The sequence below is a fragment of the Phocoena sinus genome, chromosome 3 (assembly GCF_008692025.1).
Source record: "Phocoena sinus isolate mPhoSin1 chromosome 3, mPhoSin1.pri, whole genome shotgun sequence".
Lineage (NCBI taxonomy): Eukaryota > Metazoa > Chordata > Mammalia > Artiodactyla > Phocoenidae > Phocoena > Phocoena sinus.
The window spans coordinates 133240015-133265937 of NC_045765.1; the positions used below are offsets into that span (position 1 = coordinate 133240015).

The 25923-nt window shown below is 39.0% G+C and overlaps 1 protein-coding gene across 4 annotated transcripts in view; it reads right to left on the minus strand.

The window, feature by feature from the left end:
• The window catches only part of ITGA1 (integrin subunit alpha 1), a 191179-nt gene that overhangs the window by 60363 nt on the left and 104893 nt on the right, over positions 1 to 25923 (minus strand). For 3 of the 4 annotated variants that reach the window (XM_032625791.1, XM_032625792.1, XM_032625794.1), the window contains 5 exons: positions 18498 to 18646; positions 14399 to 14549; positions 7040 to 7205; positions 3840 to 3913; positions 2989 to 3133 (listed from right to left, as the gene is read on the minus strand). In XM_032625791.1, the coding sequence (XP_032481682.1) occupies positions 2989 to 3133; positions 3840 to 3913; positions 7040 to 7205; positions 14399 to 14549; positions 18498 to 18646 (685 nt within the window). The remainder of the gene's footprint in view (positions 1 to 2988; positions 3134 to 3839; positions 3914 to 7039; positions 7206 to 14398; positions 14550 to 18497; positions 18647 to 25923) is intronic. The other variant, XM_032625793.1, reaches the window with a different exon arrangement.

Genomic DNA, 25923 nt, shown 5'->3' on the forward strand with positions numbered 1-25923 from the left:
GAAAAACTCTCCAGAAAGTAGGCATAGAGGGAACCTACCTCAACATAATAAAGGCCATATATGACAAACCTACAGCAAACATCATTCTCAATGGTGAAAAACTGAAACCATTTCCTCTAAGATCAGGAAGAAGACAAGGATGTCCACTCTCACCACTATTATTCAACATAGTTTTGGAAGTCCTAGCCACAGCAATCAGAGAAGAAAAAGAAATAAAAGGAATACAAACTGGAAAAGAAGAAGTAAAACTGTCAATATTTGCAGATGACATGAGAGTATACATAGAGAATGCTAAAGATGCCACCAGAAAACTATGAGAGCTAATCAATGAATTTGGTACAGTTGCAGGATACAAAATTAATGCACAGAAATCTCTTGCATTCCTATACACTAATGATGAAAAATCTGGAAGAGAAATTAAGAAAACACTTCCATTTACCATTGCAACAAAAAGAATAAAATACCTAGGAACAAACCTACCTAAGGAGGCAAAAGACTTGTATGCAAAAAACTATAAGACACTGATGAAAGAAATTAAAGATAATACAAACAGATGGAGAGATATACCATGTTCTTGGATTGGAAGAATCAATATTGTGAAAATGACTCTACTACCCAAAGCAATCTACAGATTCAATGCAATCCCCATCAAATTACCAATGGCAGTTTTTACAGAACGAGAACAAAAAACCTTAAAATTTGTGTGGAGATACAAAAGACCTCGAATAGCCAAAGCAGTCTTGAGGGAAAAAAACGGAGCTGGAGGAATCAGACTCCCGGACTTCAGACTATACTACAAAGCTACAGTAATCAAGACAATATGCTACTGGCACAAAAACAGAAATATAGATCAATGGAACAGGATACAAAGCCCAGAGATAAGCCCACGCACCTATGGTCAACTAATCTATGACAAAGGAGGCAAGGATATACAATAGATAAAAGACAGTGTCTTCAATAAGTGGTGCTGGGAAAACTGGACAGCTACATGTAAAAGAATGAAATTAGAACACTCTCTAACACCATATACAAAAATAAACTCAAAATGGATTAGAGGTCTAAATGTAAGACTGGACACTATAAAACCCTTAGAGGAAAACATAGGGAGAACACTCTTTGACATAAATCACAGCAAGATTTGTTTTGATCCACCTCTTAGAGTAATGGAAAGAAAAGCAAAAAAGAAAAACCAAATGGGACCTAATGAAACTTAAAAGTTTTTGCAAAGCAAAGGAAACTACAATCAAGATGAAAAGACAACCCTCAGAATGGGAGAAAATATTTGCAAATGAGTCAACGGACAAAGGACTAATCTCCAAAATATATAAACAGCTTATGCAGCTCAATATTAAAAAAACAAACAACCCAATCCAAAAACGTTTGGCACATTGCAGGTACTCATTATTTATAAGTGCTTCCTTGATCAACCCAGAATCAGGCATTTTAGCATGGCGAAATGAACACTGGAATAAGAATCAAAAAACCTAGATTCTACTTTCAGATTTGCCACAGTTAGCGGCGACATAATATTTCTACTCCTCAATTTCTTAATTTGGCAAATTAGATGTGTACCATTCGCTTTCTAAGATCTCTTTTAATTGTAAAACTCAATATGAATTTTAATGCCAACCCCTTTATTTTATATCACAATCCTCCAAATATTTAAAAGACATGTAGTGTATACTTTGTTTTCTAACCACAAGTTTTTTCAGGTTTGGTGGGGAGAAGGATGTGTAGATGGGGATTGTTTTTAGATCTGTATCCTTCAGATAGCTTTTTACCGGCAATTCTAGTTTGGCATTTTCTTTTGTAATGTGTGATGCTTAGGACAATGCTTAGAATACTTTAGCTGCTCCGACTAGGGCAGAATGAAATAGGACTTTTATGAGAAATAGACTAGACTTCCATTAGCGCAGTTTAACATGTCTTATGGGGGTTTAGCATTCCCATTATACCTGCTGCTTATCACTATATTTTTAATTATCGAAACTGCTTAGACTCTTTATTCTTCTTAAATCCTGTTGCCTCTACAGCTTTAATACGTGCCCTTGAATAAGATGTATGGCTGTGCCAGTAAAGACCTGCCACCTTCCTATAAAATAGAAAGAAACTGGGATAGAGGGAGAAAAAGACTTCCAGGACATAAAGATCCCAGACAGGACTGCTAACATGCTAAAATATGAATACAGCACGTATTTGTTTTCTTTACCACTGTATTCCCAGCACCAAGAACAATGCCTGGGGCAAGAGAGATGCTCCCAAAATATTTGTTGAGTGAAAAGAGAGAGCTGAGAAACCATACCCTGAGGGTCCTTTCCATCCTAGTCCCTCCCAAGTGTTTACTGAGCTCGACCAGTGACAGAAGAGTCCCCAGCTATCCCCCAGGCAGCTCCCAGCCTGACACAGATTCAGAATAAAGTGACACCAGCCACACACCTCCTCGTTCTAGGCAAGTCTTTGGAAAATCGTTACATTACTGGGTTTCACTTCAATATGTATCTGATTGTGAACAGAGGTATTAAAGAAGTCATATGACAAAACAAGTTAAAAGTTTACTTTCCAAAATTAGGACCCATAGAGAGAAACTAATGATAGAGGATATTTAAGAGAATATGGGAGTCTGATCTTCAGGATAGGCCGAGTCAAGTTTTCTTTTTCTACCTTTGTTTCCTGTCCACTGGGTCTGAAGCACTTCTTGACATTAACACGAATACCAGACACAGAGAGACCTCAAAAAATGTGTGTTTCAGCCCAAATCACTTCCCGTGTAGCAGCCCTTCTGAGAAAGGCTCCTCCACGTTCTGTTATTTTTGCTAAGGCTACTCAGAGGCCATCATGGGTCTCTAACATCTAAAATATCTAACTCTTAGACGTGATCTCTCTTACAAAATACGCCTATATAAATATAAGCAAATAATACTAAAAATAAAAAACATAAAAATAAAAAAAAAACAAACAAACTTTCTCTCAATTACATACAAACTTTACCTAAATAAGAAGCAAGAGGTTCATTCTTTTTGGTAGACTCAACATTAAAGGTCGTGTTTTGGGGAATTAGGATTTGATTAGCCTTCTGCATGACGACTGTTCCATTCCAATCATAGGCTCCTACTGCTCCAAGCATGACCCAGTCCTTATATCCAAATAGAGAAAACAATGATATTTAACAAAAATAGTAAGAGCAAACACTTACGTAGCATTAACAATATGTTAAGTACTGTTCAAAGTGCTTTACATATATTAAATCATAAAATCGTCACAATAATCCATTGGGCTAGATGCCATTATTACCACTTCTTTTACAGAAGAAACTGAGGCAGAATAAGTAAATTTCCCTAGGTCATACAGTACAATTACACACTGAAATGTCAATATTCTTGTGCAGGGACCATGGTACCATTTCTTCCATCAGCTACAAAGGATATATTTTCTAATCTTGCCTTTCTGCTTTATGACTGCTAAGAAGCCTGGGTCTTGAACATGGAATTCTAGCAAGACCCTTGAATACCTTGACACCAAGAAAAAGATACATTCCATATCTTTAGCAAATATGTTAAATATTTTATTTAGCTAGATGTATAATTATAGAAGGCAGACCTCAAACTGTCTGATTCACAATTATTAGTACAATGTAGTGAGCTGTGTATGATAACATGCTTTCCTAATAAGAAGCCTGTGAAATGCTGTTTCCTATTTGGATTAGAAACAACATGGTCTGAATAACTGCTCATGCCATGAGCTGCAAGTTGCACCTGTAATGCTGATGTCTGGGTGTTGACTCTGGGAAAGGAAACCTCAAAAAAAAAAAAAAAAAGTTTTCTACCAAGTGGTCAATGTACCTGTGAATAATGAGCACTGAAGCCGGTCTGAGACATTTCCATTTCAAAAGAAGCTGCCGACTGGTCAGCTGTAGCTGTAACAGAGGAGAATTGCCTTTAGCACACTGCTGATTTGCAGAAGACAGAGACCTAGTACAGTCTGTGGTCTTGACCAACCAGAACTTCTAGCATCTTTAGGGCATTTTCAGCCACACATTTCTCAAACTCAAAATTCCTAGGTAGGGCTGGGTGGAGGACGGAGAGGGTTAGCAGAAGGGCTGTGTCTCACATTCCTGACTGTTAGTTTCCCCATCCTGGCTGGAGGAGTTGAATTAATCCTTCTGTTCTTATACTCTAGCACTCTTACAGATCTTATGGAGCTTTGGATCAACGTGGCTGAAAGCTCTGTGTCTCACCCTCATGCCCTGGGAATCCTCCTGAGATTAGGCTAAACTTACCTGATATGTCACAGGGATAATAATATTTGATTCACATATTTAAAGAGGTTTCTTTTTTTTTTGTTTTTGCGGTACGAGGGCCTCTCACCCCTGTGGCCTCTCCCGTTGCAGAGCACAGGCTCGGGACGCGCAGGCCCAGCGGCCATGGCTCACGGGCCCAGACGCTCCACGGCGTGGGATCCTCCCGGTACGAACCCGCGTCCCCGCATCGGCAGGCGGACTCTCAACCACTGCACCACCAGGGAAGCCCTAAAGAGGTTTCTTGATTGTACCAGCCTCACTTGCATTTCCTGCCCTATGTCAATCTCAGAATTCCATTGTGTGATAAAGGGTTTAGGGATTCTTGGGTTGGTATTTGCTCTGATTTCTGGCTGTGGGTGTCACTCACAGATCAGGAGGGGACTTTCTGACAGGGCTCCAGGCCACATGCCGTTCAATCACGCTTTTTTTTTTAAAGATCCTGTGCCCATTTTGAAGCTCTTTACTGAAACACAGAAATAATCCAGAGCATTCTATGGGAGTGTGCTGCTCTCAGAATATTCACCAAGCCAAAGCCACAGCCTCCTAAGGGGATTAAGGGAATGTTGATTAATTTGCTTTCAGGAGGGAGTTACTGATTTATTTGGCCTTGCTGATAAGTTAAAAATAGCACATAATTTTTTAAAAGTCAAACTACTCTTTCACTGAGGCATGAGAACAATCAAATTTGTGAAACCAAACTTATTTACTAGTTATTTACCTGCATAAATTTGTTAACCAATACATCAGTAATTACCTTTTTATAGGACTAGATTAAATGGGGAAATCAATCAAGATTCAACTATATCATTTTAATCTCAATACAAATTGCCCTCTAATTTAAATGACTGAGATGCACTTTAACTTTAATTTGAACCTTTATTTTAGGCCCACAATGGTGTAAGGTGCTTTCTCATTTATCTCTGCAAGATCAATTATAAGAATGCAGTATTGGAGACCTACATAGTTCCAGCACCTTCCCCTGCCGCTGTTCTGAGGACAGAGAGAACAACTGAGAACAGAGAGAAGGAAGCTCTGTGAAATTCTGCCTGCTGAATTGGCATCTTGGCAAAGCACAGTGTACATGCCGGAACTTCTTAATGTCAGCTCCTCCCTGGACTTGTTCATGGGTGTTGCGATATCTACTCTGACCACTGTGCAGCTTCTGGTTAGGAATTTCAGCATTTTTCCCAGTGCCTGATGGGAACGGGAGACAGTAGTTTCCTGATTTTATGGGCAAATAGCTGGTACGCTCACCTCACTAGGTGGCACTGTCCTTCAGCAAGCATGGTTTTCAAAATTGCTGCTAGTTGTCATCTAAAGATAAATGTTGATAGGAAATGGAGATTTCCAAAGTAACAAGGAAATGAAGCCCTTTTGGATGTCATTGTGAAAAAAGTCAGAAATAGGCTAGTAAAAACACTGCTTTTGGTTAGCCCTGAAAGTGCAGCAATGAAGATATGGGAGACATTTTTAATCTGTGGAGTTCCTCATAAAATGATTTTGTTTTTAAATATGGAGACATTTCTTGGGTATGTAGGCACTTCAATGTATAACCTTTAACTCATGGTGTAGTTAGGTTAGAATGAATCTGAAAACGTCATTTAAGGCAAATTGATCCCTCCTCCACCTGATAGCTGTTACAGGATTCATTTCTACAAGTCTTAGGTTATATTTACTTGCTTACTTAAGATGAGATTTAGAAATGAAATAGAGACACAGATGTAAGCAACAAATGTATGGACAACAAGGGCAGACTGAGAAGGTGCTTGTAAATTTCTATGTTTAAGATGAAAAACAACAGTGCTCAGTGTGTCCTGTCCTCACAAGGACAAAGTCAATAGGATTCAGACAGAGCAGAAGAGCAGAACTGTCTGGTGGTTTCTCATCCTAGGTTGAGAAAAAAAGGCATGTTCTCTGAGTCTCCAGATTTTCAGAGAATGTGAAGGAAGAGGCTTTTTCAGTTTGCCTGGTGGTTTCTCATCCTAGGTTGAGAAAAAAAGGCATGTTCTCTGAGTCTCCAGATTACCAGAGAATGTGAAGGAAGAGGCTTTTTCAGTTTGCCTGGCATAAAAATTCTGAAGACTTCTTTTTTTGTCAGGGAAGATCTAGTTCCAAAGTACATTGTTCCTTGACATTGTCTACCTAAGGCAGAGGAGGGAATGCCATGACTCATTATCCCCAATGGCCAGCTGCCGTTGAAAAATTAAAGAAAAAATTTACAAAGAAGTAACATGACTCAGACAAATATAGTGAACCAATGTTTCACTGCCATGGGTCTTGAGGCAGAGTTCCATGAAGACCTTTAAAATGGACAAGGAGAAAAATAGGAGAAAATAAATGAACAAAGAAGTTATTATACAAGAACTGTCCCATAGAAGCCCAAAATGAAAAACAAAGACAAAAACAAAACTTGAGTTAGTGTCTCCATTTTCTAAACCTGTGTCACAGAAAAGGAATAAAACACATGGGCACATTTTTGTTCTTGTGTGTCTACACTGACCATTGTCTTCATCTGGCCCTCACATCAGTACTGCCAGGTCCTTACAAAGAGAGCTGCCAGCAGACACAGTGCTATGTGAAACAGCCATCTATGGACAGATTTCTATAAGAGGACATTGTTCCATGGTGGCTATCGTACACAGTAAAAACGCATTAGCCACGTGGTAGAAATAAATACCAAAACCAATTACGTTGAGTTTGAATTGTAGAGAGAATATTCAGGCTTATGAGAACCAGTCATACCTTCCAGGGCAAAGATTCTTTCTCCCAGAGCTTCAACAATAGTGACTAGTGCCAGTTCATCAGAGACATTGAAGAAATGCTTTTCCGTGGGTTCACTTGCAATTGATTTTATTTCCTCCACAAATTTTTCAGCGCTTAAATTTCCTCGATTATAGCTGCCAAGAATCTAAGACGACAAAAACAGCAAGAATATCTTTTAAATTCTATACGTTAAACAAGAATCCCAAGCATTTTGTCAATAAGCAAGAGAGTGTATAGTACTGTGGCATAATGAAATTTTTATGTACTTCCACATTCTTAGAAGGGTAATTTTCAGAATCTGTAGAATATTAACAGTTATATTCTATAATTGCTGTAGGAAAATATAAAGGGCATCTTGTATGTTTGCAAAAGTTTCTTCTCTGGCATTCCTGTGTCCCTGTTTATCAACAGCTGTATCTTTAAAGTCTGATAGTTCAAAAGTAATGTTACAGTTTCTGAGTGTTTCTGATATTATTCCAGTCAGTGACATCACCATTTGCTGGCAAAAGCAATTAGCCAGTGAATTGCTTGATCTCAAATAGGCAGTACTTCCTGAAACTCTTACCAAGGGGAAGTCAGACACGTATATTTTTTAAACAGATGTTGGACTAAGTAGTAGTCTAACTTGGCAATTTAGAAAATAAACAATTGGGACATTCCTGTCTGAAACAAAATGCTCAAGACGGGGGCATTCTTTTAAATAGAGAAGAGAGAGAGGCAGGAGTTATCTACTACAGTTAACCATAATTTAGATCTTCTAGCGGGTTTTCTCAAACATTTAGTTTTAAATTTTTTAAAGTAAGGTTTATTGAGATATAATTTATATACAATAAAATTCACCCTCTTTAGATGTACAATTCTATGAATTTTGACAAACCTACACAGTGTGTTACTAACACATCGAGATTAGACTATTTCCATGACCCCAAAGAGTTCCTTCTTGCCCTGTTGTAGTCAGTCTTCTCTTCCCTCTAACTCCTGGCAAACACTGATCTACTTTCTGTCCTTATAGCTTTGCTTTTTCTAGAACATTAAATTTAAGGAATCAAATAGCACGTCGTCTTTTGTGTCTGGCTTCTTTCACTTTGCATAATGCTTTCAAGAGTTATCCGTGCTGTCACATGTATCAGTAATTTAGTCATTTTTATTGTTGAGTAGGACTCTACTATATAGAAGCACAATTCATTTGTTGAGGACATTTGGGTTGTTTTCAGTTTCAAGTGATTAAGAATAAAGCTGCTGTAAGTTTTTGCACTTAGGTTTATGTTTTATTTTTTCTTGAGTAAAGACCTAGGAATGAGAGTGCTGGGTTCTATAGTAAGTGTATGTTTAACTGAATGAGAAACTGCCAAAATGTTTATCAGAATAACTGTTCCATTTTGCCATTTTACCTTTCCGACCAGTGATGTGTGAGAGACCCAGTTGCTTTGCATCCTTGATAGCACTTGGTTTTATCAGTTTTTTTCTTTTTAGCATTTTTTTTTCAGTTTTAGCAATTCTATTGGTGTGTAGTGGTATCTCATTTAATTTACATTTCCCTAATGACTAATGGTATTAAGACCTGCTTATTTGCCATAGTATTTCCATTTTTGGTGTGGTGTCTGTTCAGATCTTTTGCCAATTTTTAAGAAAATGGATTGTTTGTTTTCCTGTTATTTAGTCGTGAGATTTTCTATATATTGGGTTGGCCATAAAGTTTGTTTGGTTTTAAGTAAAAGTAAAAGACAAATTTTAAATTTTCACCAAAAATTTTATTGAACAATGTATTCACTAACTGAACGAACTTTTTGGCCAACCCAATATTCTGGATACATATCCTTTATGTGTTTTGTAAATATTTTCTCCCAGTCTATATATTGGCTTTTCCTTTTCTTACAGGATCATTTGAAGAGTAGAAGTTTTTAATTTTGATGAAGTCCAACTAATTTTTTTTTATGTTGCATTTTTTCTTCTGAAAAATTTAGTTGTTAATGTAAATATTTCTTAATATTTAGAAATGTATATAAATATGAAAATGTTCAAGTTAAAGTAAATGAAAAAATCTTTTAAAAATAATATGTAGGGCTTCCCTGGTGGCACAGTGGTTAAGAATCCGCCTGCCAATTCGGGGAACATGGGTTCGAGCCCTGGTCTGGGAAGATCTCAAATGCTGCAGAGAAACTAAGCCTGAGTGCTACAACTACTGAGCCTGCTCTCTAGGGCCCGCGAGCCACAATTACTGAAGCCTGAGTACCTAGAGCCCATGCTCTGCAACAAGAGAAGCCAGTGCAATGAGAAGCCCATGCACTGCAATGAAGAACAGCCCCCGCTCGCCGCAACTAAAGAAAGCCCGCGCACAGCAATGAAGACACAACACAGCCAAAAATAAGTTAAATAAATAAATAATATGTAAATTAAAAATGCAAAAAATTAAAAAAACCCAACCCGATGTGTAGATAGGACATTTCTATTGTTTTTTTGTTTTTGTTTTTGTTTTTTTGCAGTATGCGGGCCTCTCACTGTTGTGGCCTCTCCCGTTGTGGAGCACAGGCTCCGGACGTGCAGGCTCAGCGGCCATGGCTCACGGGCTCAGCCGCTCTGCGGCATGTGGGATCTTCCCGGACCGGGGCACGAACCCGTGTCCCCTGCATCGGCAAGTGGACTCTCAACCACTGCACCACCAGGGAAGCCCTACACGTATTTTTTAATGTTAGATTTAGAATGGTAGATTTAAAAACTGACATTTTTATTAAGATGGGTACAGATTTTCACTTGCAGAAAAACAATAACTAAAATTATTGTTTTCAGTGTTGTTGTTTATAACCTAAAACATACTTGTTTATTTGTATCATAAAACGCATAATGGATTAAGATCAACAACTGAATCACTGTAATGTACGCTAAATGTTAATGTGACAAAAGGAGTTGGGCACCAAGTAGTCAAGCAGCAATTTCATTGGTTCTCAAATTTTCCTTCCTAGTGAAAAGGGGTGGGGGATTTATTCCTGGCTCCTTCCCCTTGCTGAAGGAGCCCAGAGGAAGTACTGCAGCATCTGAACCCCTCCTAAGCTCCCGGACCACAGCGGAGTCACTCCAGTGCCCTTGTCAGTTTTGTAGCTCCTACATCTGTAAAACGTTCTTAGAGGCAAAATGCCTCAATGTATGTGACTAACTTTGAGCTGTTTTGAAGAAAGCACACTATTTAGGAAAACTAGAGGTGGCTCTAAGACAATTGGCACACTGTTTGGGGAGTTTTTTTGATTTTTGAAATTACTCTCAACTACTACGTCCAGATTTATGTAGGAAGATCTATACCAGCAGCTTACAAATCGAACCAGAACACAAAAACTTAGCTCTTGTTTATCTGGCTGAAAAGCAAATGCCAAACATCAGAAGCAGTTTATATTTGAACAGAGGCCACTAGTGCTTTCCCCACTTTAGCTGCTTGAGGGGTAAGAGAATTAATGGAATGGTAGTAGAGAATTGTCCAAAGAGAGAGGGAAAACCCAAGGGCCACTTGCTCTTATTACATTGAACAAATCCTCTCTCATTTAAAAACAATTAAGGGCTTCCATGGTGGCTCAGTGGTTGAGAGTCCGCCTGCTGATGCAGGGGACACAGGTTCGTGCCCCGGTCCGGGAAGATCCCACAGGCCGCGGAGTGGCTGCGCCCGTAAGCCATGGCCACTGAGCCTGCACATCCAGAGCCTGTGCTCCGCAACAGGAGAGGCCACAACAGTGAGAGGCCCACGTACTGCAAAAAAAAAAAAAAAAAAAACAAAAAACAATTAAGATGCTCTTCCTATAGTTGGGTATCTCACCATAGCTGGATGTACATGCCCTAGACTGAGGATGGAAAAGGCAGTCTCCGAGCTCTGGAGCCTCCATTCAATCCATGGTGTGGGTTTCAGGATCACTGGGGCCTTGCTCAACACCTCACTCTCTGCTTGGTCTTCTCCTCTGGACACAATGGCAGACTCCTCTTTTGTCAGCAGTTTTGCTATGCATGGATTTCTTTTAGATTTATACAAATTCCGTATGGTGTGAAGCCTTCTGAGTCCCCATTGATTTACCTCATTTATTCTGTAAGTTATATATATGACATCCAGGGCTGAAAAGTCACTATTTTTCCTCCTTGGTTCCTATTTACCATATTCTAGATTCACTATTGAATTGACATGTTAACTTCCATTTCACTTACAAGTTGATGTTGTTGAAAATACACAAAAATTGTAAAGACTCCTGGACTATGTGTAATTTAGGTTCTTAACTATGATGTAAACATTGTCAGATATTTAGTGCTCTATGTCACAGACAAATGGGTAAAGTTCAATGGGGAAGATGCCAACTGACACACTTAATAAAAGTAAAATGTATAAATGTAATATGGGAGCATATATTTAGAAGAAACTATAAGAGAAAAGAATTCCCTGGAATTACTATCACTTGCATCCAGTTTGAACTATTTTGCATCACAGAATGAAAATGAAAACAGGAAGAAATGTATTTTGATCCTTCACCCAAGGGTCTGGTAGCTGGTAAAAACATTATTTTCCATGAATCAAAAGAGACACAAAATAATACTTAAAAATTACTTCTGTTCCACTTAATACAAATATGTCAAGCCCAGGCATTTGGTGTTCTGCTAATATTTACCTGGAATAGACATTCAGAATTGAAAGTCCCTTGAGGCAAATATGTCAAATGTAAAGTGTAAGGCTCATTTACATGTAGCACAGTGCCTTTTGTGTGCAAATGAATGAAATTCTAAGATACTTTCTAAGTTGCTTATTTTCATTTGAATGCTGTAGGTGATACACTTTCACAGCCATTATAATCTCCCACCATTATCATCTAAGATTAGAATCTGAATATAAAACAGTCTCCTGGGCTTCCCTGGTAGCGCAGTAGTTAAGAATCTGCCTGCCAGTGCAGGGGAGAAGGGTTCGATCCCTGGTCCAGGAAGATTCCACGTGCCACGGAGCAACTAAGCCCGTGCGCCACAACTACTGAGCCTGCGCTCTAGAGCCCACAAGCCACAACTACTGAAGCCCGCGTGCCTAGAGCCCGTGATCCACAACAAGAGAAGCCACTGCAATGAGAAGCCCGTGTGCAGCAATGAAGACCCAACGCAGCCAAAAATAAATAAATTTGTAAAAAGAAAAAAAAAAGAAGAAAACTTAAAAAACAAAACAAAACAAAAAAAAACCCCCCAAAAAACCCACCAGTCTCCTGCTAGCAATGTCTAATATCCTCAAGTGACAGAATAGAGACCATGTAACAGGGTCTCCAACCAGCTTAGCACCCTCACCAAATCTGGATGTTTCACAGGAAATGTGTGCAGTTTTATTAGAGAGTGCTTATACGTTCGGTAATCAACCTTTTTTGAGTGTTGTCTCCCCCCAAAACATATGTCTCTGGTGTTCAGGATCAAATGGTGGGGGAAAAAAAAGATGGAGGGGCTTCCCTGGTGGCGCAGTGGTTGGGAGTCCACCTGCTGATGCAGGGGACACGGGTTCGTGCCCCTGTCCGGGAAGATCCCACATGCCGTGGAGCGGCTGGGCCCGTGAGCCATGGCTGCTGAGCCTGCACGTCTGGAGCCTGTGCTCCGCAACGGGAGAGGCCACAACAGTGAGAGGCCCGCGTACCGCCAAAAAAAAAAAAAAAAAAAAAAAAAAAAAGATGGAGTAGGAGGAATAGTCCAGGAAATAACAGGGCTACAGACCCCCATGAACATTTGATCTCATGCATCATGAATAGACGCGGAGAAAAGTCTGAAACCTTTCTGTGTGAATAAACAAAGAGAGAAAGTAAAATAAATGGCTTATTTCCTAGGCACAAACTAAAAAAAAATATAAAGTTCACTGAGGAAAAAATATGAATTAGGAAAATAAATAATTATTGCTAAAGTGAAGGTTTCCTATTCTTTGTTTATACCATTTCAAAGATCAAGTTGACGTTAATTCACTGATTAAAATGGGAAAGGAACTCATAAGTTTATGGTTCTCCAGGAAGATTAATGCAATCATGAGACCTCTTTTTGACCAGATAAAAGGCAAAGTATGAATGATCAACCAGGGATACAATAAAGGGAAATAGAGATTTAAGGGCAAGATATACTGATTATGTAGCCAGATACAATGCAAAAGTGATATAAGATTCACTTAAAATTAAGAAGCAATCCATTGATAGATACTTTCTTTCCACTGAAGTTTCCCGAACGTTGTTAATGCTGCTGATGGTTAATTCAGCTCATGGCCTGCATCTACGGGACCTGGAATGCTAGACTATATCCTCTGGGAAGAAAGTGAACAAATGATGGCACCTCTGGTACCCAGTTGTGTGGGACAAACTGGGCATGCGCTGGCTTTGCATACTAAAGAGACCAAGCATAGACTCTAACTGTGGACAGTATCTCTGAGTGAAGCCTGAGCCATATGGAATTATTCTCAACCACCAAAAAGATCAAAATAGCTATAGTAACAGGAGAGGTAATAATCGATTGAATAACAGTTGGCAAAAGATAACTTACCGAAGTAACAACAAAGGGAAAGAGAAATAATGAGATGTTTTAATTTTTTTTTTTTTACATCTGTACCCCAAATGAGAAAGAAAATGTTGCAGCTGTTTAAAACCTAGTTATCTTGGTTATAAAATAAGAAGTACAGTCACCTTGCCCCAGGGAAGAAGTGAATCAATTGTGTGTTCTGGGACTTCATCAGGGATGAATCTCTTTTTCTTCCCTACCTACTATTGGTGGAGTGTCTTTCACTGATCACACTTTTGAAAGAGAAAAAGGAGATATCACTGATTAAATGCTGAAAAACAATTGTGGGTAATATCTGTTGTTACTATAAATAAAAGGGATTTTGTTGAAAAACAATTTTGGTTGAACTTTTAGAGTCCTGAACTCTTTTGTTCTCTGACTTATTTAAAAAATCACTTTAAGAAACTCCCCTCCCCCTAGGCTGAGGCATATGCCTTCCTCCCTCCATCCCTCCATCTTTTCCCCCTTCCCCTTCCTCTTTTCCCCTCCCTATTTCTGTCCCTTTCTCTCTCTCACCCTTCCTTCCTTCTTCTTATGTATTTTCTTCCTTCTTCCTCCTTTTATCTTTCCTTATTTTCTTCCTTCCTTTCTTGTAGTGATTGTTTGCTGAGTCTCCATTTGCTTGGCACTGTGTCGGGTGCTGAAGACACAAAAGGGGCAAGACCCAATCCTGCCCCCATAGAGTTTACTTCCAAATGGAGAAGTTTCTGTTTTTCAACCTTGTTTGTGTAACTCTCATAAAATAACCATGATATGCACACAGCTTTTCTCTTCACACCACAGCCTGAAAGCCATCTCTAGCCCTGTACTTACAGCTATGGAAAACCGCTGAATGCTTTCATCGTCACAGTCCTGGATGACCTTACTCAGTTGATGGTTGTCATGGGACTCTCCATCAGTCACAATTACCATGACTTTTTTAACCCCTCTTCGGGCACCCCGGGCTTCAGTGAAAGCCTCTTTCCTGAAATAATCACAGACAAAAGGGCAGCAAATAAAACACCAGCCCAAGGTTAGGTAAAGTGATAAACAAAATGAAAACACTGCCAACTCCAGGTAGCCCAGTGCTTTCCCTCCAAGATCAACGTTGCTGCCCATTGTTCAAGCTGGGAGGCATGGTGCTCATTGTTTGTAATAGTTTAAGACTTATTCTAGATGATGGAGAGGTTACCATTTTGCCAGTCACCATAGATCCCATTAACAAAAGGCAGCAGTCTCTCATTCTTTGGAAACTTCAAAGGGGGAGTGTGACAAGCATACAGCAGATTTAGAGAAGGTCAGATTTTAAATACTTTCCCAGTCACTCCTTTTTCTGTAAACACTCTTTCTCTTGCTTGACAGGCCTCTTTCCTTCTGCTTTTGGCAGAGCTTTTGCTTTAGTGCTCATTTCCCCCACCTACTCTGACAGTCACAGAACAGCTTGGACATCCTGTAAGCTATGGAGGGGGCATGGGAGAAAACAGAGTATTTGTATGGCTGTGAGTGCTTGAGAGTGTGCTTGGACGTGGGGTAAAAATTCAGACGTAGGAATTAAAGACTGCAGACGGCAGTGGTCTGAGTCAGTGACAGAGTAGGCTTCTGGGGGGCAAGGAGGGTTTGGCAGAGCTATGAAAGTCTGAACTAGGTTTTAGGACACAAGCTGCTGGGGGTGAGGTGGGAGGAGGTGGCATGGAGAGAAAGGAAAAATGCTATAACCTAACTTTAAAGAAAGGAATTTTGATTTAATTCAACACGCATTTATGGAAAGAGATGGAAGATATGGGAAACTGACAATTTTTGTTTGTTTTGTACCTTCTACACACACACACACACACACACACACACACTCACTCAGGCACACTTTCCCTCCATTACTCCACTACTCAACTACTTTCCCCTCTGGAGCCTTGGAAAAGAAGAGTACATTTTACTTAGGACTGAAACAGTGAATGGATTTCATATAATATTTTTTAGATTTTGGTGTAAAATGCAGCAATCATTGTGCTGAATAGTCATTTTAAATATTTTACTTTGGTCATAAGGACAAACAGCTGCAGCTGAGATATACCAAAGAAACACCTGTCTTTCACCTTCCAACAGTTTGCCACAGTACACATTAGCTCTACTGTAGATATATAGTAAATGCACAGTAGTGGGTATTTTGTGAGTAGGGAGAGAGGATCCTTGTGATGTGAGCAAGGCGATTTTATCTGTGTTTATTTTTCCTTTAAAAGGACTAACAGCAAATATGACAAGATGTTAACAACTGTTGATTCTGTTTGATGTGTACATAGGATTTTGTTGTACTGTTTTTTACATTTTAAAATTTTCCTAAAATTTTCAAAAGAGAAAAAGAAGCTATTTAAAAAAAAATATATTGATCACTGGCAAACTGTGTGTCTCTGTCCTCTACACCACACAAACAGATTCTCTGAGTTCTTTCTATGTACAGACAAAGGTGAAAAATAGATGTTAAAGGCTAGTCTCTAAATGAAGTTTGGACATGGATATGATAAGATTTAATCCTTTTTACAGTTTTAATTCCTTAGAGGATCACCAAAACTTCCTAATTCTCTTGAAGATCGAGGTCATAACTAAATGAACATCAGCTGAAGGAGATGATTAAACCACCTTCCTTAAAGAAAATCTGGTAGCTCTGAAACCAGGGCTGGCTTTCTATGGCAGAGCTCTTGAGTATACCCTTTCTGTTTCAAATTTCTTCAGCAAATTGCCCTTGACTCCCAATTACCACCATCCAGTATTCTTTCTTTAAAATAAGCATTGACTTCCCTGCATGTTTTTAAACATTAACATATCCCAGGAGAATCCCTTTCTTTGGAACAGGAGAATCCAGGCCTTATGATTAAACACTGTGAAGCAATGAAAAGAAAGAAAATTTGGGATAGGGTTAAGGGACACAAAAATATTTTGAACTGGGAGACACTGAAAATGGAGGTAAAGGATTCTAAAAATTTAGAAATATTATTTACAACTGGTCCTGCCTGAAAGGAATAAAGAACAATTAAAAATAAACTTAAGAGCTTCCCTGGTAGCGCAGTGGTTGAGACTCCGCCTGCCGATGCAAGGGACGCGGGTTCGTGCCCCGGTCCGGGAAGATCCCACATGCCGCGGAGCGGCTGGGCCCGTGAGCCATGGCCGCTGAGCCTGCGCGTCCGGAGCCTGTGCTCCGCAACGGGAGAGGCCACAACAGTGAAAGGCCCGCGTGCCGCAAAAAAAAAAAAAAAAAAAAAGAGTACTTAGTAATATCATTATGGAGTCTTATTTATATACAAAACTCAATAAACTCTGTGTCCTACAGCTAGACCCTCTGTGAAACACATAGGCAAAAACCATATAGGGACATGGTATTTAGAGTGGTATTTATGCAGGAGCAAAAGCAGCCAGAATATTTCTTCAGTTAGTTTTCAAAAATGAATATTCATCTTAAGCGGTTGCCTTTGGAAAACAAAGTTCCCTACAGGCTCAGAGCTTTCAAAGAACGCTCTGATTTACTTTGAATGTGCGGTCACATTTAGTCAATTATTTAAGAATGCACACTCAGCACACCTAAACGTGTGCACTTTTGTGCATGCAAACTGGTGATCTACGGGCAGGTAAATGTAAACTTACCCCATCTGTTTGTGGTTATTTTTCTCATGGGCCCCATATAACTAGAACCACATGCTTTTCTAACATTTATGAGTCTAAAGCTGCACATGAAATTTAAAATTTTTGAAAATCCAACCCATTCTTTGGAGTATTCATATTAACTGTTTCAGCCCCTTTAAAACACTGATCTTATCAGGCAGGTGAAGTGAGGCCATGGGTAATCAACTCTTCAGAATCGGTTGAGTGTCCAGAAGTTGAAGGCACTTAAGAGAAGAACCCTTAACATTAGTCAAACTGACCATTAGATTTCCTGTGATTTTGGTATTGTTTAGTTTTTGTTCAGAAGCTTTCATGATGATTAAGGGGAGAAACAGCAAAAGATAAGAGCTGGGTGAGATCAGATAAAATACAGTGAAGGGGAGCTGAACATTGTAAGAAAAGGACAGTTCTGTAGGTTCTTACAGAATGAAATTCAACCACAGGGTGGGTTATGTGTGCTCCATGAAGGAAACTGCAGAAGGGAGGAAGGGAGGGATGTAAATTAGAGGGAATTTGGAGAAAGTAAGGAAGAAAGAGAGAGAGCACGAATCATGAAATCCTTTCCACTTCTTTTTTTTTTTTTTTAAGATTTTTTTTTGATGTGGACCATTTATAAAGTCTTCATTGAACCTGCTACAATACCGCTTCTGTTTTATGCTTTGGTTCTTTGTTGGCCGTGAGGCATGTGGGAACCCGCACCCCCTGCATTGGAAGACAACGTCCCAACCGTTGGACCACCAGGGAAGTCCCTCCACTCCTTTTCAATCTTTTCACTGAAAATGATTTCAAATAAGACAATATTTAGTTTGCCCTCTTAAAACCTCTTATTTGAGAGCTTCAATAACCCTAAATCCGTAAAATTTAAATCTGTAAAATTATAGACATATTAGGGTATAGATATATATTGAGTAGAAGCAGACTGATATGAATCCATTTTTTTACATTGAGATTCCTAGAGGCTGAAAACAAAGAATAAAAGGAAAAGATATTATCTAATATTATGTCTTAGTACCCAAGAATGTGATGCCATAGACTACAGCGATTTTTTGGACTGATTCTCCATCAGTCAAAGCCTTGGAATGAGAGGAAAGATAAGAAGAGTGATGAGATTGTAATATAGAAAAATTTGATCCTGTAACTATTAGTTAATCAGTTGAATCTCTTTTCAACAAAATGGCTTTAAATATTGCTAAGGCAACTGTTCAATTAATACTCCAAAGGGCTAGATCATAAGCAGTAATTTTTGCACAGTCTTTTACTTTGGCTTATTTTTTTATCCATATACCTTGCTGTGTCTATTCCAAGGGCTGTCATCGTCTGGCGGCCACCTCTCTGGACTATTTTATTTGCTGCAACAAGCACCTCTTCCGTTGATGAGTACTTATTGAGGTTGAACTCATGGGTTACATTTTCTCCATACTGTACAATTCCAACCTGAAATATCAAGCCACTGTGAGTTATCGATCTAGCAGACTACCCTGTTTCAATTTTTTTGCGTTTAAACATATGCATCAGATGTAATAATACATTTTAGTCTTTCAGATGAGTTTAAAACTCTATCAGTACACAAATCTTTCTACTTTGACAGTAATGATCACTGCCATTTGTGGATGCCAAAGAACACAAATGGAAGTGTTGTTATTAAACCTCTCAAAGGACTGGCTTATCTCTTCAACAGTGTTTACTGAATGACTCTGGTAAGCTTGGGGAGGGGGTAGAACATGAAACTGACATGGCCTCTGCCTTCATGGAGCTTCTAAACTAGATGGAGAGAGACATTAAACACAAGAATCATTTAAATACAGGTTCAATCGCAAACTGTGAAAAGGGCTGTAACAGAAAAGCTATTATTGGCAAGTATAACCTAGGAGCCTAATTTAAAGTGAAGGCTCAGGGAAGGCCTTTCAGAAGTGATATTTGAGACTTAAAAGACATGTGCTAGAAGGGTGGAGACCTGTTCAGATGGTGGCTGAGAGGGAGGATGGGGTCCACACAAAGGGAACTGTGTAAGTGAAGAAGCTGAGTTGGGAAAGTGGTAGGTGCTCTAGGAACAGAAAGAAAGTCAGTGAGTCTGGACCAAGCTAGGAGGGGAGAGTGGGGCAAGATGAAGTTGGAAGCATAAGCAGGGGATGTATCTGGCAAAGACACACATGTGCTTCCTGCTTTATGTAGCTAAGCTGTAGCGTCACATCTCCTAAATCAGCCCTTCCCTCTCTTTTCTTGTTCTCTGTCTTCCCTCTCTTACTGCCATTCTCCTTTCATTCTTTATTTCCTACAGGTTGGATAATGCAGGCAGCTAACTGCAGAGCCATCATGAAGGAAAATGACTTAGAAGGTTAAGTGCCACCGCTTCGATTTCCCTTGCTCCATACCCTCTCCCACCCCTTGCCTATTTTCCTTATCCTTTTTCTACACCCTCCTTTGAAGGTTTATGTGAACCAATAAACGAAACTATATCAAGAATTGTGCCTGAAGTTACTTTTTGTTTAACCTTCCTACCCCAAAATTAGGGACTCAGAGAATCCTTTACCCAAAGGAATGTCTTTTTAATGTACGAGTTCTGGGCACTTCGTTTCTTAGGTAGGGGAAGTAATTTGAGAAAGGGCTGCTTTCTTTCCAGGCAGTTGTCTAGTTTGCCCATTGTTCAGCCAGTCCTATTTCCAAGTCTGATCCTATTTCCAAATGGCATAAATGATCAGCATCTACCTTGTACCTCCCTTGATGTCACTGTTGTCAGAAATCTTTAGGCTTAATTATTTCTCTGATTTATAGATACATTTCTACAGCTTGGTCCTTTTGGAAACCAAAAGCATACCCTGGCACTTGCAGAAACAAATAACAGAACTCCCAATTAAACATAATCTTTATCGTCTCAACGTGGAGCAATTATGCCACCATGCCTGAATACTATCTTATATTTTTACTGCTTTTTTTAGCTTTCTTTCCTAACTTATTCAAATTATAGTAACAGAAATTAGTGTCACATTTAATAAATGAAGAAGCTGAGTTAAAAAAACCTCACTTTCCATAATGAAGGGGCAGAAGGAGGCCTAGTCTAGGATGTGTATCCTTCACCTCTCTATTTTGTCTCAGTAAAAACTTACCTCGCCCAAATCCCCTCATTTTCTTTCTTTTTTTTTTTTCTAGTCATATTTTGTTTTTTAGGTGCTTGTGTTAAACCTTTATAGGTATAAACTCACTTGCTACAGCACATAGAATTATGTTCCCACTTAAGTCTCCTCTTTTATTTTTAAATTAAAAATTTTTTCTTTTTTTAAAAATTGACATATAGCTGACTTCCCCCCATTTTCTAATCACCTCAGCTTTTGCTAAATGCTGCTGCTACTTCACGGTCACTCAATGAGTTCAGGTAGCTAGCTAGCCAACTGAGATACATTAGAAAATACGATACAACAGACAAACAAACAAGTAAATAGATCATATTTTTTAGAAAAGAAATAGAATATACGAATCCTTCCTTAGAATTGCTGAATCAGGTATAAGATAAATAAGAAATAATTAGAGAACATATGCGAGTATAAGAGAAGGTACACCGTAAGCTGAATAAACACAAAATCTGCTCAATCCATGTCCAGGTTAGGTTTGCTCTTTGACTGTATCTTTCACTTAATATCTGTCGCCTTCTGTTCCAAGACTATGTGCTGTTATAATTGGAAAAAGACAATTATTAGTCTCCCATGACTCCAATTCAGGTTATTTCCTTGACAATTAAATGTTATGTACAGTTATCTGTTACTCTCTGAATAGATTTAAAATTCTTTTCCCAATGACCCTAACAGCTTTTAATTAGTAATCCAGAGAGACACTGAATAATTATTAAGGGAAACCATGTAGGTTTGACATTGTCTTTGTGTATATAAATGCTCAGGGTAAATAAAAGTAAAATGATTTTGTTACTTAGATAATCATTATACCTAATTTATGGTACCAAGGTGAATAAATGCTGCTGTGGAAGTTAATTGCTCATCCATTCAGGGTGCCTTACAAAGTTGGTTTTGTTTTTATTTCTCTTTGTTTAGATTTGATTAAGCAGGAGACTAAAGAACGTTGAAAACTGTCACTCTTGTCATTATTCTTGGACATTTTACTACCTGGATGAATCTATTGAACACCCTAGTCTCTCATTTCTTTGACTTCCTTGGCTTTAGTAATATTTTCCTCTAGTTTGCCTATGTCATCCACTTCCAAGGTCTTAGCCTTCACCTTGTCTTCTGGAAAAATCGCAGCACCTCAATCTCAATGTCAAGTGTTCTTCTCTCTGGTCATTAACTTTGGCTCATTTACTTAGTATATCAATTCATCAATTCCTTGACCACATTAAGACGTCTAATTAATTCACAGATCTTAACTTTTTTTTTTTTGTACCCAGCCTAGATCCCATGATCCATCACCATAATCATTTACTTGCAAACATTTAACTACCTTAACCATTTTTTCCCTCCATTAACTAACTTGGCTAACTTCCAACTCTGGTTAAGTCCAAATATCTCCTTCTCTGTGTGTGATCCTATGACACTGAATTTTGTTAGACAAAAATCACATACCTTGTAGACTGGCCTCACTTTAAAGTTTTGCTCATGAATCCCAAATGCGGTTGCACATAGCACTGCCCAGCAATCCTACTACTTTTTACTAATGAGTGTACTGTTCCCTTCGATCAAATTCTAGTGATAAGCTATTAACTCCTCAGGAAAAAAGTAGCATCTCATTTATACATGGGGAGGAGTTCACATGAGAAGAGATGGAAGTCATGCCAACTAAATAAGCCTGCTTTGTGATGTAACATTTACAACGCACTTTCCATATCTCATAGAACATACTATGAACTGATTACTGTGAATTGGATTATCTGGAAAAATTATCTTCACACCAGGAACAGCAGAAGATGTAACACCTTGGTATGTCAGAGATCAGTGCTTTATATCTTCTATCTATCTCTCTATCATCTATCTGTCTTACTACTTAACACATCTCACTTTCATAAGCTTATTTTTTGTAAATGTTAGGATATAAGAGAACTTATAACTGCCTGTTCCCTTACCCTTTCTGTACACTTTGCTTCTAACAGCTCCACCTGAGACTTTCCCCAGATGATTGTCCTTGGACTGCTAGAGCTGCTTTGCCCCAAGGTTCAAAGAGTCAGAAGTGCCTGGGAGTTTTCTCCTTCTTCACCCCTTGCCCTGATCCATAGGTAATGCCTGAGTGCAGGAAAATGCAAAACCAGCCCCTTGACTTAACTTGGAGCCCCTTCCAGATCAGGCTGAGGCCTTGACTTCACCTGAACTCACATGCTTTCTTTTTTATTATTATTATTATTTTTTTTGCGGTACGCGGACCTCTTACCGCTGTGGCCTGTCCTGTTGCGGTGCGCCGGCTCCGGACGCGCAGGCTCAGCGGCCATGGCTCACGGGCCCAGCCGCTCCGCGGCATGTGGGATCCTCCCGGACCGGGGCACGAACCCGTGTCCCCTGCATCGTCAGGTGGACTCTCAACCACTGCGCCACCAGGGAAGCCCCTCACATGCTTTCTTGTCCTCTGTGGCTGCTCTGTTTTGTTCCCCCAAATCCCTTCCTATTTTCTTTTGGAAGCACCCCCTTCATGAATTGCTATCACTTGACGACTCCTCTCAGAGTTTGCTTCTGGGGAACTGGATCCAAGGCAGCTATTATCTATGTTTCTTCATTCCTTCTCCAGCCCAGGCCAGGCATCATTGCCTTGAATCTGGACCACGGCAGTCACGGGTCTTTCCACTGCTGATCTCCCTCCCTTCATTTCCACTTCCTCAAATCCTTCTACACATTAATAGTAGATTAACCGTCTTTAAATTCTGCTTTTATCATGTGTCTTCCTTGTTTAAAAACTCCAATAACTCTTCATTGCCTACATCAAGGACTTTGAAATATACTTTAAAAGAGAATTGTACTTCTAATTCAAATAGAAACTAGATAAAGCTTCAAGCTGCTTCTTGAAATACTAGGCCTATAGGTTAAAATTCAGTTTTTTCCTCCTGACTTTCAGCCACTCAACAGTCTGGCCCTACCTTCTTTATTCATCCTCACCTTCAGGACTCCTCGGGATGAACTCTATCCAGACCAAATGCCCTTCCTTTTCCCTCCAACTAAGCTAAGTCTACCCATTTGGTAAGATTCAATTCAAGTTTCACTTTCTCTGCAGCTGTGTCCACCTAGTTGCCAAGAGTCCATACTGATCTTCCCCTTCTTCAAACTGTGAAGCAAACTTGTCTGTGCTGCTCCTGTGAGCCCTGCGTTCTTCTCAACTTCTGTATGTGTGCTTTATCTCCCAACTCCATTATAAATTAGGAAGGGGCAAGCAGGGGTAAAGAGTATGGACTACATCATAGCTTCTGGTATTCTCTTATCCTCTACCACTGTTTTGCTTTGCTCACAGTTGACCCTCATACATTCTTACTAGATGACTATAACATTTCACATAGGCAAGTAGAACACTGAGATAGTAGGGAAATAATGATAAACAGAAAAAGAGAGACATAAAGAAGTGTGGGAAATTAGAAGAGTGGGCAGTGGGAACTCACATCTCAGGAAAACGACATTCAGTGTAGGTCTCCGGCTGACACAGGGGTTCCTATTTCCTTAGGAGCCAGATAGAATAAGGTCAGCTATGTCTTCCCCAGAAAAGGGTGCCATTTATTAATTTTCATCACGGGAGAATGCTCAAATCACAAGACATATGTAATGCTTTGCTGAGTACCGGTGAGACCCACTTTAGTAGAAATAGTTTCAGTCCCAGCTTAGTTTATAATTTAAGGCAGGTGAAACAGATTTGTACTAGCATAATGGGTATACATGCATCTACAACCGAGTCAAATAAGTATGAGAATTAAATAATGAGATAAAAAGTGATGAACACACATGGTGAGGAAACAGGAGAAGAGAGAATCACAAGCACATTTATCGTCTCATTTGTAAGGCCCTCATGGAGGAAGGAGGATCCAGATTTCTGAACGAGCTACCCAGGTAAAGAACAGACAGCAGAGTATGATAGTAGAATGGGAGGAAGTAAAGCAGGCTTGAGCCTGGAAAATCTGTCAAGGATGATCATTAAAGACATTTAAAGCATTCCAGAATTTGCGGAAAGATAAACAATCAATAATCACCATATTTGACTTGAAGTGGCCAATTGCATTGGAATGGTACAAGACCCAGAGGGTGGAGTTAAGAAGAGAGCTGGTGAGGAATAGTAAAGATGGAAAGGTTCTAGGCATTTTTGCTAAATGCAAAAAAGTAGGCAGAGATGGCAGCTAAAAGGAGAATGGGTTAAATGTGGGCTATCTTTAAGAGAGAATGGGTAGAGCAGCTTATGGCATCAGTAAAGAGTAGATGAAGATAGTGACAGTAGATTCTTATAAAGGGGGGATAAACCACAGTAGAAAGAAAAGTTACTTTTCAGAGACAACTGTAAGGGACACATTTAGCTCCTGGGGAGATGCAGTTTGAACTTCTTGATTAAGCAGTTGTAATTACAATCTAAATCCAAAGAGAAGTAAGAGCTGATTCACATTATAGCATAAACCAGGCACACAACTGGCTGAGGATTCTGTTACATGAACAAGGGGTTTGTAACACTTAGAACTTTCCACTTAAACATAAAATTTGCAATCATGTTTCAGATAAGCCCCAAACTAATACTCCCTTACCCCTTTTCCAGGGAATACTAACTTTCTCAGTTGCTAGGTATGATTTTTTAAAGAGTCCATGATCAAATAATCTTGGAAAGCAATTGTTAATACAAAGTATAACAGTTTCTCTGTCTCTGTCTGTCTGCCTCCCTCTGCTATTTATATTAAGTAAAAAAATGCCACAAATTTCAAATGGAGCAAAAGAGCAAGGCTTTCTCTCACTCCTGCATTGCTCTACTCTGACTCATAAGTGGATTCTTTTGAAAGTGCTCCCAGAATCTTTAATATGAAAACATGCGTTGTGAATCATGAATTGGAAGACCTGATGTATTTTATTTTTATTTAAGAGAATATTTTTTTGTAAGGAACATATTCAACACCTCAAACAACATAGCTTGGAAAACATTGCTTTATTCTAATATTGAGTTATCTACTCGTAAAGATCAATTAATTGTTCTGCTTTATTCACCCTTGTTATATTTATGTCACACTGTCATGCATTGCAATTATCCAAATACAAGACTTTACTTCATTTCTAAGTTGGAAGATTTACAGGATTAGGGAAAAAGTATTAGAGTCTGTTATTTATATTGCTATCACAACTAGCATAATACTTGACCAATAAGATACTTCATAAATATCTGCTAAATTAAAATGAATTAATTATCCAAATGGCTTTTTCTCTTTTGAGGGTAGAAAAGAACAAGGAGGAAAGTGAGTGTGAGGAATATGGAAGGAATGATGCTGTTAGAAATCACAAAAATCACTAATTTTTTCTTGTAAAACTTAAAGTCACAACAGAATGACAAGGGAGTTTTTTAAAAAAAAGAGAAGTGCTTAAAATAGCTATTAAGTATACTGAGTCAAAGAATCATGAAGGAATGGAATTATTTCCTCATTTAGAATTATATGATTACCTTGTATTCTTAAGTTAGACTTATAACACCAGCGCCTAAATTTTAATGCCCCAAATGAGCTAAGTTTCTGGGTTTTCATTCAAGAACTAACATTATCCAATCAATAGCTTCTTTAC